Source organism: Rhinopithecus roxellana, chromosome 16 (assembly GCF_007565055.1).
Source record: "Rhinopithecus roxellana isolate Shanxi Qingling chromosome 16, ASM756505v1, whole genome shotgun sequence".
In the NCBI taxonomy this organism is placed as follows: Eukaryota; Metazoa; Chordata; class Mammalia; order Primates; family Cercopithecidae; genus Rhinopithecus; species Rhinopithecus roxellana.
In genome coordinates, this window is record NC_044564.1 from 23,772,467 (window position 1) to 23,788,790 (window position 16,324).

Below are 16,324 nucleotides of genomic sequence, written 5' to 3' on the forward strand. Positions count from 1 at the left end.
GGGTTTCGCCATGTTGGCCAGGCTGCACTGTGGCTCACAGCTGTAATTCTAGCACTTTGGGAGGCCGAGGCGGGTGGATCACCTGAGATCAGGAGCCCCAGCTTCATCTTTTTTTTTTTTTTTTTTTTGACACGGAGTCTTGCTCTGTTGCCCGGGCTGGAGTGCAGTGGCCGGATCTCTGCTCACTGCAAGCTCCGCCTCCCAGGTTCACGCCATTCTCCTGCCTCAGCCTCCCGAGTAGCTGGGACTACAGGCGCCCGCCACCTCGCCCGGCTAGTTTTTTGTATTTTTAGTAGAGATGGGGTTTCACCGTGTTAGCCAGGATGGTCTCGATCTCCTGACCTCGTGATCCGCCCGTCTCGGCCTCCCAAAGTGCTGGGATTACAGGCTTGAGCCACTGCGCCCGGCCGCCCCAGCTTCATCTTAATCCACGTTTTCCCTTTCTCTTGGAATATCAGCTATACTTGCCTTCTCTCAGATCCTTCTCCCACTGCAAAGCCTTTGCACAAACTATTTCCTCTACCTAGAATATTCTTCTCCTTCTCTCGATAGTGTTCTCTTCTTCTAGATCTCAGTTCAATCTTCACTTCGTTAGGGAGGACCTCTCTGATCTGTGCAGGTAACTTTCCTTAACACATGCTCTCATAATAACATGTACTCTCGTTATAGCACAAATCAGTTGTATTTTTTCCTATTCATAATTTTATATTAATTTGTATGATTCTTCCTTGTTTAATGTCTAACTCCTCCGTAGTCCTACTAGTCTATATAAACTTCCAAGAGGGAAAGGGGTTTTTTTCTCACTATTCCTCCCAAGTGCCTAGCACAACAATTGTGGGGTTTTTTTTGTTTTTGTTTGTCAGTTTGTTTGTTTGAGACAGAGTCTTGCTCTGTCTCCCAGGCTGGAGTGCAGTGGTGCAATTTCAGCTCACTGCAACCTCTGCCTCCTGGGTTCAAGCAATTCTCATGCTTCAGAGTCCTGAGTAGCTGGGATTATAGGTGCCCGCCACCACGCCCAGCTAATTTTTATATTTTTAGTAGAGACAGCGTTTTGCCACGTTGGCCAGGCTGTTCTCAAACTCCTAACCTCAAGTGATCTGCCCACCTCGGCCTCCCAAAGTGCTGGGATTACAAACGTGAGCCACCACACCCGGCCCAATAGTTGTTGAAAGAATAAATGAATGAAACCTTTGCACTTTCCTCAAGCTCTCTAAATCATCCCCACTACCTCACTACCAGCTGATAATTTTGCATCCTACTTTACAAAGAAATCAATTATCATCGCTTCCTTCCCCATCTCATCTTGACTTTCCCCTTCTTACACATTCCTTCCCTTCAAGCTACAAATACTCAAATTTCTTCTTAAAACTACTCTTTTTTTTTTTTTTTTTTTTTTGAGACGGAGTCTTACTTTGTCTGTAACCCAGGTTGGAGTGCAATGGTGTGATCTTGGCTCACTGCAACCTCTGCTTTCTGGGTTCAAGCAATTCTCCTGCCTTGGCCTCCCAAATAGCTGGGATTATAGGCATGCACCACAATGCCTGGCTAATTTTTTTTTTTTTTTTTTTGTATTTTTGTAGAGACAGGATTTCGCCATGTTGGCCAGGCTGGTCTCTAACTCTTGACCTCAAGTGATCCACCCACCTTGGCCTCCCAAAGTGCTGGGATTACAGGCGTGAGCCACCGCACCTGGCCTTTAAGACTACCCTTAACCCTTCTCTTCGCTACAGAACTTCTGAATGTGTAGCCTACACTTGCTCATTCCACTTCTTTACTGCCCAAATACTCATCAACTACTATAATACACTGCCTGCCCTCACATTACCCGAATGAAACTGTTCTTGTTTTCAAATCCAGTGATCTCTTCATTTTTCCTAATTCTCATCGAGTCTCCTTCACCTCTATCATCTGATCGTTCCTTCTTGAAACTCCCTCTACTCTAGGCTACAGACCCTAACACAACACACTCCATTTTTCTGCAGTTCTGACCACATCTGTCAACTCCTCTTCTGCCCATTCCTATACACTGGAGTTCCTCAGCTGGACCATCAGCCCCTTTTTCTCCTTTCTGACCCTCCATAAGCATTTTAATTCAAGCTAATGTCTTTATTACCAAATACCTGCAACTTCCAAATATTTATCTCTAACAGATTTCTCTACCAACCTTCAAACCTACATTTGGGGTTCCATTTTCAAGGATCATCTGCAATGAAACTGATACATTCAATTCAGCATATCTCACATGTAACTTACCTCACAGATCCCATAAACTCAACTGAACCCAACTTTCCTCCTTCTTTGTATTTTCTTCCTCAATTGAGAAGTCTAGGCTGAACACAGGGGCTCACGCCTGTAATCCCAGCACTTTGGGAGGCTGAAGCAGACAGATTGCTTGAGTCCCAGGAGTTCGAGACGAGCACGCAGCCACATGGCAAAACCTTGTCTCTACAAAAATGGTGGGGCACAGTAGCTCATGCCTATAATCCTAGCACTTTGGGAGGCTGAGGCATGTGGATCACCTGAGGTCAGGAGTTCAAGACCAGCCTGGCCAACATGGCGAAACCCCATCTCTACTAAAAATACAAGAAATTAGCCGAGCATGGTGGCACACACCTGTAGTCCCAGTTATTTGGGAGGCTGAGGCAAAAGAATCGCTTGAACCCGGGAGGCAGAGGTTGCAGTGAGCCAAGATCACACCACTGCACTACAGCCTGGGGAACAGAGGGAGACCCTGCCCCCCCCAAAAAAAAAATTAGCTGAATGTAGTGGCACACACCTGTAGTCCCAGGTACTCAGGAAGCTAAGGTAGGAGAATCACCTGAGCCCTGGAAGTTGAGGCTGCAGTGAGCTGTGATCAAATCACTACCCTCCAGTTTGGGAAACAGAGTGAGAATGTCTCAAAAAAAGGTGAGATCCTGTCTCAAAAAAAGAGAGAGAGAGATCTAGGAAGACTTTCAGCTCCCTGTCTTAGATGAATAGATATCATAAGGCTGGATGAAGAATATTAATATTGTTTTATATTAAAATAAGTACTCATTCTATGTATTCTATGTCTGGGATAGTGCTAATCATTTTCACAACAATTATGTCAGCAATACTTTGCAATAAGTATTTTCACCATCACTGGTACTATTACCCTAACAAATATATGAATTTTAAAGATGTGGAAATTAAGGTTCAATGAGATGAGGTAACATATGGAAAGGCACAACTCATAGTATTGGAGCTGACACCAAGCCATGTCTGTCTAAAACCAAAGCTTTTAACATCTAGCTTATATCACAGTGGTTAAAGCATAGCAAGAGTAAAAGCTGTAAAAGAATACGATCAGACAGATTCTGACCAGGCGCAGTGGCTCATGCCTGTAATCCCAACATTTTGGGAGGCTGAGGTGGGCGGATCACCTGAGCTCAAGTGTTTGAGACCAGCCTGGGCAACATGGCAAAACCCCATCTCTACCGAAAATAAATAAATTAGCTGGGCATGATGGTGAGTGCCTGTAATCCCAACTACTTGGGAGGCTGAGGCACGAGAATCGCTTGAACCAGGGACGTGGAGGTTGCAGTGAGCCGAGATTGCGCCACCACACTCCAGCCTGAGCTACAAAGTGAGACTCTGTCTCAAAAAAAAAAAGATAGATTCTGAAGATTAAGCTTACAAAAGGAGAGCACCATTCCAAAGAATGACATGCTCTCTGGTATAATTGTGGGAATGGAGGGCTGAAGTGAAGTAGACATACAGGTTTATATCTATCATTTACCCTCCTTTCCTTGGCAAGGAGATTTCCTCTATCCTTTTGCAGACAAAGTCTCTAAAATTTGCTTCATAACTAATTTGGCTCATGTAAGTAATCTAGCCTTTTGAATCATCTTTGCCCTAACTCTAATTATATAAAAGCAATTATCTTCCCACTGTCCAACTGCCAGCCCCTTCTTGGTTGCTAGGCAGATCTCCCTCCCTGCCCTCTAACCTCTTCTCAATATCATTTACAATGAAACGCTATAGAAATCAATAAAGCAAACAGTTGCAAGAGAAAATTAACAGCCCAACACAGTCCACAGGCCTGTCTTCTACAGCTCTAAAGAAGTACTTACTATGACAAAAGAGAGAACCGAGCAGCAACAGGAAAACGACACTCTTCTTTCTGGAAACCTGTATTTCCTAATGACTAAGAATTGCTTCTCCCGGCCGGGCGCGGTGGCTCAAGCCTGTAATCCCAGCACTTTGGGAGGCCGAGACGGGCGGATCACGAGGTCAGGAGATCAAGACCATCCTGGCTAACATGGTGAAACCCCGTCTCTACTAAAAATACAAAAAACTAGCCGGGCGACCTGGTGGGCGCCTGTAGTCCCAGCTACTCGGGAGGCTGAGGCAGGAGAATGGCGTGAACCCGGGAGGCGGAGCTTGCAGTGAGCTGAGATCCGGCCACTGCACTCCAGCCTGGGCGACAGAGCAAGACTCCGTCTCAAAAAAAAAAAAAAAAAAAAAAAAAGAATTGCTTCTCCCTACTTATAGGATAAAAGTAGTTTACACACAAACACCTTAGCACAAACTTCCTCCTATCACATTGTTACCACATATTTTATCACTGCAGGATTCATTAGCACAAAAAAAAAAAGACTTCATGATTCTTTTTCCTTTGATTCTATTGGCCTTTCTCACATGCCCAGTGGATAATTATTTCTGGACATCACACTTGAGAAAGCACATTTCATTTTTACTAAAGATAACAAAAGAATTATTTTAATATACTTTATAAAGCTGAACACAACATTTTAATCATATGCTTACATTTTTATTCCATTTCCCAGTAATCAAAGACTGCAACAAAACAGGAAATGCAAAGCTGCTTATCTAACCTTCCTCATCCAGAGCAGTTACACCTAAATACAGTATATGAAAGGAAACAGGAGAAGGAGGATTAAGAAAGGTTGATTAAAGATTACAAAAATACAGTTGGATAAATGGAATAAGATCTAGTATTCGATAGTTCAGTAGGATGACTATAGTTAATGAAAATCTATTGTAGATTTCCAAATAGCCAGAAGAGAATTTCAGTGTTCCCAGTATGAAAGATGCTTGAGGTGACAGATATCCAAATTGCCCTGAATTGATCATTACACATTATATGAATTTATCTAAATATGACATATCCCCAAAATACGTACATCTATGACATATCAATTAAAAGAAAAAAAACAAAGGGGCCAGGCATGGTAGCTCACGCCTGTAATCCCAGCACTTTGGGAAGCGGAGGCAGGAAGAGGTCTTGAACCCAGGAGTTTGAGAACTGCCTGGACAGCATAGTGAGACCCCATCTCTAAAAAAAAAAAAATAATAAATAAAATTTTAAATGAAGGAAATAGGGCTTATTTTTGAAAAGCCCTAGAAAAATAAATTTCATAGTTTTTCTGTGGCAGTTCAAATTTCATCAAGAAATTTTAATTTCTGGGCCGGGCACGGTGGCTCAAGCCTGTAATCCCAGCACTTTGGGAGGCCGAGACGGGAGGATCAGGAGGTCAGGAGATCGAGACCATACTGGCTAACATGATGAAACCCCGTCTCTACTAAAAAAAATACAAAAAAAACTAGCCAACCGAGATGGTGGGCGCCTGTAGTCCCAGCTACTCGGGAGGCTGAGGCAGGAGAATGGCGTAAACCTGGGAGGCGGAGCTTGCAGTGAGCTGAGATCCGGCCACTGCACCCCAGTCCGGGCGACAGAGCCAGACTCTGCCTCAAAAAAAAAAAAAAAAAAAAAAAGAAATTTTAATTTCTGTTTAATCTAAATCATTCCTGCTATAATTCAAGTGCCTACATAATCTAATCTACACTATCATGAGATTAAGAAATACATTAAATAAATAATGGTGTATTCATCTAACAAGATACTACATAGCAACGAAAATCAATCAACTAACTGCCACACACATCAAGTGGCAGAATCTGATAAACATGTTAATCAAAATAAACTAGCCTGGGGTGGGGAACAGTGGCTCATGCGTGTCACCTCAGAACTTTGGGAGTCCTGGAAAGAAGGATTGCTTGAAGCCAAGAGTTTGACACCAGCCTGGGCAACACAGGGAGACCCATCTCTAAAAAACTTTTCAAAAATTAGCCAGGTGTGGGGGCACATGCTTGTAGTCCCAACTACTTGGGAGGCTGAAACAGGAGGATCTCTTGAGTTGAGGAGTTTGAGGATACAGTGAGCTATGATCACATCACTGCACTCCAGTCCGGTCAACAGAGTGAGACTTCTTTCTTTAAAAAACTATACTTGAGACCAGGCATGGTGGCTCACATCTGTAATCCCAGCACTTTGGGAGGCTGAGGTGGGTGGATCACCTGAGGTCAGGAGTTTGAGACCAGCCTGGCCAACATGGTGAAACCCTGTCTCTACTGAAAATACAAAAATTAGCTGGGCATGGTGGTGGGCGCCTGTAATCCCAGCTACTCGGGAGGCTGAAGCAGGCGAATCTCTTGAACCTGGGAGATGGAGGGTACAGTAGGCCAAGATTGAGCCACTGCACTCCAGCCCGGGTAAAAGAATGAGACTCCATCTCAAAAAAAAGGAGCCAGGCATGGTGGTTCATGCCTGTAAACCCAGCACTTTGGAAGGCTGAGGCGGGCAGACCACTTGACCTCACAGGTTCAAGATTAACCTGGGTATAGTGACAAAACCCTGTCTCTACAAAAACTACAAAAATTAACCAGGCGTGGTGGCACAAGCATACAGTCCCAGCTACTCAGGAGACTGAGGTGGAAGAATCAGCTGAGCGCAGCAAGATTGAGGCTGCAGTGAGCCCTGATTAGCACCATGGCACTCCAGTCTGAGCAACAGAATGAGACCCTGTCTCAAAAAAAAAGAAGGTATATATAGAATACTCCCCAAACTCAAAAACTCTTACTTTAAATGCTAAAGACGGTGGCTAATGATTATAATCCCGGCATTTTAGGAGGCTGAGGCAGAAGGATTGCTTGAGCCCAAGAGTTCAAGACTAGCCTGGGCAACATAGCAAGACCCCATCTCTAAAAAAAAAAAATTTTTTTTTAATTAGCCAAGTATGGTAGTTCATGCCTATAGTCCCAGGTACTCAGAAGGCTGAAATGAGCACATCACTTGATCCCAGGAGGTCGAGGCTGCAGAGAGCCATGTTTGCACCATTGCACTCCAGCCTGGGCAACAAAGCAAGATCCAGTCTCAAAAAACTAATAATAAAATAAGGCTGGGCATGGTGGCTCACACCTGTAATCCCAACACTTTGGGAGGCCGAGGTGGGCAGATCACTTGAGGTCAGGAGTTAGAGACCAGCCTGGCCAACATGGTGAAACCCCGTCTCTACTAAAAATACAAAAATTAGCCAGGAGTGGAGGTGGACGCCTGTAGTCCCAGCTACTCAGGAGACTGAGGCAGGAGAATCGCTTGAACCTGGGAGGCAGAGGTTGCAAGTGAGCTGAGATTGCACCACTGCACTCCAGCCTGGGCAACAGAACGAGACTCCATCCCAAAAACAAAACAAAACAAAAAAACAGTAATAATAATAACAACAATGTGAAAATAAATGTTAGAACAAGACAGTGCAGTTATTTCCCTACTCAAGGAAGAACTTAATTTATTCTGCTTATTCCAAATCAGACCTAATAATCCTAATGGATTCTTTCGGTTTATATAAGAACACTCACTGTATAACAGACATTTTAAAACATATCTAGATTCCATGGCCTCTTATCTACAATACAGATTTGTGTCATAAACATGCACAGAGAAAGTATTCAACAAATATTTGCTAATGATACACAGCCCAAACTTTAAACAAATTCATTAAAGTCTGAAATACACAGCATAGGTAAATAGGATACAAATTAAGCTTATTGGCCTAAAGAGCCCAACTTTTAGAAACCGCACTTTTAGAAACTAAATTACAGAATACACTACTTATAAGGAACAGAACAGTTTATAGCAATAGCATAGCAGAGGAAATTGGTCCTTTCCCCCATCACTGCCTGGCTCACACAAAGCACAGTCAACTTCCTGAGGCCCTAAGTGAAAGGAACACAGCCACAGCTCTGCTCTAAGGGCAGGGACTACTAGAACCATGATCGATGGAAGCCCAGCAAAAAGGAGTTAGCTGAGGCAGATGACAATAACATTCAGCGGCAGGTGGTGGGTGGGGAAGGAGATGAGAAGTATCTGACCAACCTATCCTTATGTCTACAAACTCTAATATCATTATCATTCCTACTTTCCACAATGGCTGTAAACCGAAATATATTTTCGGACTCTCCCTAGAGTAGAATCAATGCACAATCAACGTGTCTAGTTAGATGGATGATTAATGATAAGCCATGAACTTTTTTTTTGAGATGGCTCTGTCGCCCAGGATACAGTGCAGTGGCATGAACATGGCTCACTACACCCTTAACCTCTTGGACTCAAGTCATCCTCCTGCCTCACCTCCCAAGTAGCTGAGACTACTGGCATGCATCAACACGTACAGCTAATTTTTGAATATTTTTTGGTAGGAATGGGGTCTTGTTATGTTGCCCAGGCTGGTCTCAAACTCCTGGACGCAAGTGATTCTCTTGACTCAGCCTCCCAAAGTACTGGGATTACAGGCATGAGCCACCTCACCTATGCAGTAACGAGTTTTTTAAAGCGCAAATCACAATATAAATCAACTTGGTCCTGTTACCATCACCAGTGACATTGTTTTGTTCTGTTTTAAAAATGCAGTCGGGCACAGTGGCTCACACCTGTTAATCCCAACACTTTGGGAGGCGGAGACAGGCAGATTGCTTGAGCCCAGGAGTTCAAGACCACCCTGGGAAACATAGCAAAACCCGGTCTCTACAAGAAAGCCTGTAGTTCCAGCTACTCAGGAGTCTAAGGTGAGAGCATCACCTGAGCCCAAGGAGGTCAAGGCTGCAGTGAGCCGTGATCACGCCACTGCACTCCAGCCTGGGCAACAGAGCGAGACCATGTATCAAAAAAAAAAAAAAGCAAGTAATACATGTTCATATGGAAAATACAATACAAATAAGAAAGAAAAGTACATGGAAATCACAGGTCAAACTTACTTACAAGAGCAGAGTCTTTGGTCGTTTCAATAGGCATAGAAAAATATTACCTGTTGATGAAGGATCTGCCTTTAATAGAGGATGTTGATCTGAGACACCAAGGCATCTGGTTCAACTGAGTATAATTATATGCCAAAGAAAACAGGAATGAGCAAATCACACACCAAGTCCAGGTGGAAAGCTAACTGGAGATCTCCAAACATATAACAAAAACCATCTATGGAGTGGGAGGAGAGTAAGGACTGAAAACTACCTATTTGGGTATTATGCTGATCCCTGGGTGACAAAATTATCTGCATATCAAACCCCTGCAATATGGCACAATGCAATTTACCCATGTAACAAACCTGCATATGTACCCCTTGAACTTAAAATAAAAAAGTTGGAAAGAGAAAAATTAATAATAAAAAAAACTGGTCAGGTGCAGTGGCTCACACCTGTAATCCTAGCATTTTGGGAGGCCAAGGTGGGCAGATCACTTGAGTGCAGAAGTTCAAGACCAGCCTGGGCAAAATAGGGAAATTCCATCCTACAAAAAGTAGAAAAATTAGTCAGGCATGGTGGCATGCACTTGTAGTCCCAGCTACTCAGGAGGCTGAGATGGGAGGATAGATTGAGCCCAGGAGTTTGAGGATGCAGTGAGCCATGATTGTACTACTGTACTCCAGCCTAGGTGACAGTGCAAGACCCTGTCTCAAAAATAAAAACAACTGTTTAAAAACCATCTACAGGTTGGGTGTGGTGGCTCACACCTGTAATCCCAGCACTTTGGGAGGCTGAGGAGGGCAGATCACAAGGTCAGGAGTTCAACACCAGCCTGGCCAACATAGTGAAACCCCTTCTCTACTAAAAATACAAAAAAAAAAAAAAATTAGCCAGGCGTGGTGGCAGGTGCCTGTAATCCCAAGTACTCAGAAGGCTGAGGCAGGAGAATTGCTTGAACCCAGGATGTGGAGGTTGCAGCAAGTGAAGATGGCGCCACTGCATGCCAGCCTGAGCGACAGTGTGAGACTCCACTTCAAAAAAAAAAAAAAAATCTACAAAGATGTTCATTGTAGCACTGCTTGTAATGGTGAAAAGAAAAATATCCTGAATATCATCAATATAAAACTGTTTAAATTATGTGTGCTTATATAACAGAATACTCTGCAGCCACTCAAAAAAATGGTATAGACCAGGGTATCCAAACTTTTGGCTTCCCTGGGCCACGCGGGAAGAAGAATAATTATCTTGGGCCATGCATAAAATACACTAACACTGGCCAGGCGCAGTGGCTCACGCCTGTAATCTCAGCACTTTGCAAGGCTGAGGCAGGTGGATCATGAGGTCAGGAGATTGAGACCATCCTGGCTAACACGGTGAATCCCATCTCTACTAAAAATACAAACAATTAGCTGAGCGTAGTGATGGGCGCCTGTAATCCCAGCTACTCGGGAGGCTGAGGCAGGAGAATCGCTTGAACCAAGGAGGCAGAGGTTGCGGTGAGCCGAGATCACGCCACTGCACTCCAGCCCGGGCAAAAGAGCGAGACTCTGTGTCAAAAAATAAAAATTAAAAAAAAAAAAAAAAATACACTAACACTAATGATAGTTGACAAATTTCATAATGTTTTAAGAAAGTTTACAAATTTGTGTTGGGCCACATTCAAAGCCATCTTGGGCCACATGCAGCCCATATGCCACAGGTTGGACAAGCTGGGTATAGATTCACATGATCTGACAGGAAAATACATCATTGAGGTCAAAAAAAAAAAAAAAAAAGCTGAAGAATGCTGTATACATTCAACTGCAGAACCTATATACTCATCTGTAATGAAAATTTCCAGAAGGATAGGTAAGAGACAGTAAACGGTAGTTAGCTCTGGGAAGTAAGAATACAGAATGGGGACAGGAGAACTTTTCCTTCTACTTCACACTCTCAACTGTTTCAACTTCTTATCTGCATATTTATCACCTTATAATAAAAACAAAATGAAAACAATGAATCAAAAAGTTAACAATAGTTGGGTATGGTGTTATGTTCCTTGTAGTCCCAGTTACTCGTGATGCGGACAAGAGTCACTTGAGCCCAAGAGCTCAAATCCGGCCTAGGCAACATAGTGAGATCCCATCTTTAAAAAAAAAAAATTAAATTATAAAAAGTTAGCAATGGTATTGGCAGGTGGTGAGCCCATGAAAATTTTTTTCTTTTTTTGTACTTTTCTGCATTTTCTTAATTTTCTATAATTAGCAACGTATTACCATATACATTTCCTTTTTTTTTTTTGATACAGAGTCCTGCTTTGTCACCCAAAGCGTACAGTGGTGTGATCTCGCCTCACTGTAACCTCTGCCTCCTGGGTTCAAGCAATTCTTACGCCTCAGCCTCCCAAGTAGCTAGGATTACAGGTACGCACCAGCACACCTGGCTAATTTTTGTATTTTTAGTAGAGACAGGGTTTCACCATGTTGGCCAGGCTGTTCTCAAACTCCTGGCCTCAAGTGATCCTCCCATCTCAGCCTTCCAAAGTGCTGGGATTACAGGTAAGAGCTACTACGCCTGGCCTGCATGTATTACTTTTGGGGGGAAAAAACCCATAAATTATCTAAGCACTGTTATGAACACTGGGAATTACAAAGAAATACTATGGAAAGATCTGATTCTAAAAATGCTTTATAATTTGCTTGGAGAAACTTGGTCATGAATACCAAGACAATGAAAGTCAAACAAGGCCGGGCGCGGTGGCTCAAGCCTGTAATCCCAGCACTTTGGGAGGCCGAGACGGGTGGATCACGAGGTCAGGAGATCGAGACCATCCTGGCTAACACGGTGAAACCCTGTCTCTACTAAAAAATACAAAAAAACTAGCCGGGCGAGGTGGCGGGCGCCTGTAGTCCCAGCTACTCGGGAGGCTGAGGCAGGAGAATGGCATGAACCCAAGAGGAGGAGCTTGCAGTGAGCTGAGATCCAGCCACTGCACTCCAGCCTGGGTGACAGAGCAAGACTCTGTCTCAAAAAAAAAAAAAAAAAAAAAAAAAAAGAAAGTCAAACAAAATCCTTCATTTAGTTTATTGGAGTTGTTCATGTGGCACTGGTTCCTATGGAAGCCCAAAAAAAGTATCAGTGTTATAAGTAAAGCTGTGCCAAAACATGTTAAAGACTTATATTTCTTTATACTTAAGGAAATATTTAAAGAAAGACTAAGTGAATTATATAAAAGAGTGGTTTCTTAAAAATTCAAGTCTAGGCCAGTTGCAGTGGCCCATGCCTGTAATCCCAGCACTTTGGGAGGCCGAGGTGGGCAGATCACGAGGTGAGGAGTTTGAGGCCAGCCTGGCCAACATGGTGAAACCCCTTCTCTACTAAAAATACAAAATATTAGCCAGGCATGGTGGCAGGCGCCTTTAATCCCAGCTACCCTAGAAGCTGAGGCAGGAGAATTGCTTGAACCTGGGAGGCGGAGGTTGCAGTGAGCTGAGATCATGCACTGCACTCCAGCCTAGGCAACAGAGTGAGACTCCGTCTCAAAAAAAAAAAAAAAAAAAAAAAAAAAAAAGTTCAAGTCAAATCTCCGACTCAATGGTCAATATCCCCTTTAGAACATCCTTACCACTCATTCAATTTCTGTTTAGTGTCAAAAAAATCTAACTAGCCCATTCCATTTGTTATGAACAACCCAACGGTTCTTATGTTAAGCTAAAATCCAATTTCCTGTCATTTTCAACCACTGATCCACACTTGTCCCAGTTCTGTCCTCTGGAATGACAAAAAAAAAAGGTGATATAACTTCTACAAGACAGTTTTTTAAAGTCTTCCTGTACTATTATGATCCTCTTCCTCTTAAATCTTCTAGAACTAAATTTCAAGCAATTGAAACTGGGTTCAAGCAATTCTTACGCCTCAGCCTCCCAAGTAGCTAGGATTACATATTCTTCAAATGGTTCAGTTCCTATGTGTTTCATTATTCTAATCATTTCCCTCTTAAGATAATCTAGCTTCTCAATATGCCTCTTAGAAGGAAATACCACAGCTGAACACAAAATTCCAGATCTGATCTGACCAATGCTGTTACTTCCTTTGTCTGGGTCACCATAAGCACCACAATACAAGACCAGTTGCAGGCAGCATATGATTCATTTCCAAATTAGTGGCACTGTTCAGACCACAAGTGTTCTGGGGGTTTAAAGGAAAACCCTCAAAAAGTTTTCAACAACAAAAAAGTAAACTGTTAGCTGGGAAAGGAAGAATACATTTTAGATAAGCAGAAAATACAGAATGAGTATTTCAGGGGGCACAAGTGCAGAACAGAGCAGAGAGGAATAAACAGAGTTAGTGCTAGAGCAAAGTCTGCATACAGATAGGCAAGAATAGGCCATTTTTTTTAAGGAGGGCTCGGGTCAGAGTATTGAGAGTCTTAAAACCTGCAGGCAATAAGGCATGATTAAAAGGTAAGACAAAAGAACTGGCTTCTTGAATGAAATGTTTAGGAATGATTAAATCAATACCAGTTTGCCAATTTCTATATCAAGTTAGCTACTTTTTGAACTCTGACTGCATAGGAAGTTTCTAATTGATTCTACTCCAAGATAAATTGAAATTGAGTTGTAATAAATATCACTACATAGGCTGCTTTCAGAATATAACATTCCTACTGCCAAAATATAATGCAAGGAATGTCATTTTAGAAAGATGTATTTTGTGTGGGTGCGGTGGCTTATGCCTCTAATCCCAGCACTTTGGGAGGCCAAGACAGCTGGATCACTTGAGGTTATGAGTTCAAGAGCAGCCTAGCCAACATAGTGAAACCCTGTCTCTACAAAAAATACAAAAATTAGCTGGGCCTGGTGGTTCACGCCTGTAGTCCCAGCTGCTCGGGAGGCTGAGGCATGAGAATCGCTTGAACCCAGGAGGCGGAGGTTGCAGTGAGCCGAGATCGCGCCCCTGCACTCCAACCTGGGTGACAGAGTGAGACTCTGTCTCAAAAAAAGAAAAAGAAATGAAAAGAAAAATGTATTTCAATTCATTTCTGTAAGTTTTCCCAGAATGAATACCTTGCCATTCATTATGAATATCTGCATATAAGGTACCTGTTTGTTTCAGTAATTAAAATCTTCTGGATCTCTATTCAAAAAGACAATGACCTGCTGATCTCTGTTTATCCAGATTCAAAATAGAAGAAACTTCACTAAGGTAACATTAAAAAGGAAAGAAGTTAGCTAAATAGCAGAATTTCTAGACAATGAAATCTGTCTGCTATTAAAACAAATGAAAACACCAGTAGTTATTTAAATTCAGTTAAATAGAAATTTCTGATTTACAACTGCTCCTGCCTAAAGGGTCTTCCATAAGGACCAGCTCTGTAATACAGCGCGGCAGTAGAGAATTAAACTGTCAAAGAGACACAGCAAAGCCCAACCTCTCCCAAATCCTGCTACTCAGCAGCAGGGATCTAAAGGAATAAATACATTCCCAGCTGCTGAGAGAAATGTCTTACTAAAAGCAAAGCAAAATTCTCATTAATGAAAAATCAACCATGAAAAACTGTATGTCTCATAATCCCCGGAAATGGCCAAATCCATTTTGGGTTAACGCAGATTTAACAAAACAGTGGAAGAGAACAGAGCAAAGCAGTTCCATTTGCCAGCAGCTGGGGGAAACACCGTTGCTGGGGCAATCACAAACAACAACAATGCTTCTAATCTGCAGAGCCAAAAGAAATATGAACTCTATCCAGTAAAAGGTATCAGGAAAAGGCTCTAGTGAAGGCTCTAGTTGATAAATGCTCTCATTTACAATCAAGACACATCAGATATGATAGGCTGTAACTTGAATTTCCCGAGATCAAATTAAATGGCTAATCCAAACCCTGTGTTTTTCTGATTAGATAATCTCTCTGAAGTCACAGTACTTGCATTCATTCAAAACCAGCATTAAGCTTCTACTACGTCAGACACTAGGAATACAAAAACTAGTAAGAAACAGTCTCTACCCACATGGAGCTTAGTTTGCACACCATGCCTCATCTTAAACCCCAAAGCTCTTGCTTTAAGGTATCTTCTTAGATGGGTCAAGTGTCCTCAGAGGAAAAGCAATAATGGCCCTTCACCTTGAGTTACTGTGAGGCAAGCTAAAATAAAAATAAAAATAAGTCATACCTCTTATCCTCAAAAGCAGTCACCACATCCTCCCAAGTGGAATACAATAATCATCTTATAATCAGCCTATACTACAGGTTAGTGTTCAGGGAAGTGGCAGGGCACAAGACAAGCAATAGAAGGGATGTGACAGCTGTACCACTAACGCATTCAAAGTGTGATAAAAAGAACCTGCTACTAAGCATACTGTAGTGTTACGGTGCAAGGAGGAGGAAGAAAAGAATGAGAGGCGGCCCACCATTCACAGGCACCAACCATCCGCGGTCTCCTAACTTGTCCACTCTCACTAGAGAACCTCAGTCACTGTTTAATAGGATCTGAGCCTGCCGGCCAACGACGTTGTCACGTGGCTACCAGAATGGGGAGATAATCTTCCCTTGCAGGAACGTGGGGGAAAACAAGAAAGAGTGGAAAGAACTAAAGCGTTTATAAGTGATTATCAACATAATCGTTCCCCAAAGCACGGACGGGATGTCAAGTTTGGGAGAGACGGTCACCGGACGCCCACTGGAAGGGTGCGGGGACCTCTACGCCGAAACTCCGCCTCCCCGCCCCAGTCAGCGCACTCACCGCGCACGCAGAGCAGTGACATGGCCGAGGCGCTGGCAAGCCTCTACCGCGCCCCAGCCGCGCTGCTCCCTCTTTCCGCTCAGCAGGTGCCGCGACTGCTCCCGTTACCGGCCCTACGGGTCTGGCCGCTCCTCATGGTCCCGGTCGCAGGTAGCGTCCCGCCGCTGCCTCGGACCCGCCCCAAATCTCACCGTCTGAGCTAACTCCGGGTAGCGGTGAGTACCGACGGGCAGGCTGGGGACTGGGCGCGGCACCGCGACGCCATCGCTGGGAGGTAGGAGCGGCCGGGACTCCCTCCCGTCATTCCACCCAGGATCTGCGCGAGCGCCTGGGCAGAGCCAACCCGTGGCGCCCCGCCCCCCAGCCAATTAACTCACGCCCAGTCCACCGACCCCGCCCCCCCCCCCCCGCGAGCACGTAGGAGGCGGGGTTCCCTTCCTCTTTCTGAGATCGTGAAGGCAGCTCCGCCCACTAATCAGGCTTACCGTAGGGAGCAAGGGGCTGACACTCACCTGTGTGAGGCGGGAATGGAAGCCCTCTGTTCC

General features: G+C 43.7%; 1 protein-coding gene across 3 annotated transcripts in view; it reads right to left on the minus strand.

Moving 5' to 3' along the window:
• UNC13B (unc-13 homolog B) overlaps positions 1 to 16,098 on the minus strand; it is a 229,891-nt gene extending 213,793 nt beyond the window's left edge. For 2 of the 3 annotated variants that reach the window (XM_010385830.2, XM_030920052.1), the window contains exon 1: positions 15,780 to 16,071. In XM_010385830.2, coding sequence (XP_010384132.1) covers positions 15,780 to 15,801 — 22 coding nt within the window. In that variant the 5' untranslated portion in view covers positions 15,802 to 16,071. Of the gene's footprint in view, positions 1 to 15,779 lie in introns of all 3 variants that reach the window. The other variant, XM_030920050.1, reaches the window with a different exon arrangement.
• Positions 16,099 to 16,324: the final 226 nt, after the last annotated feature.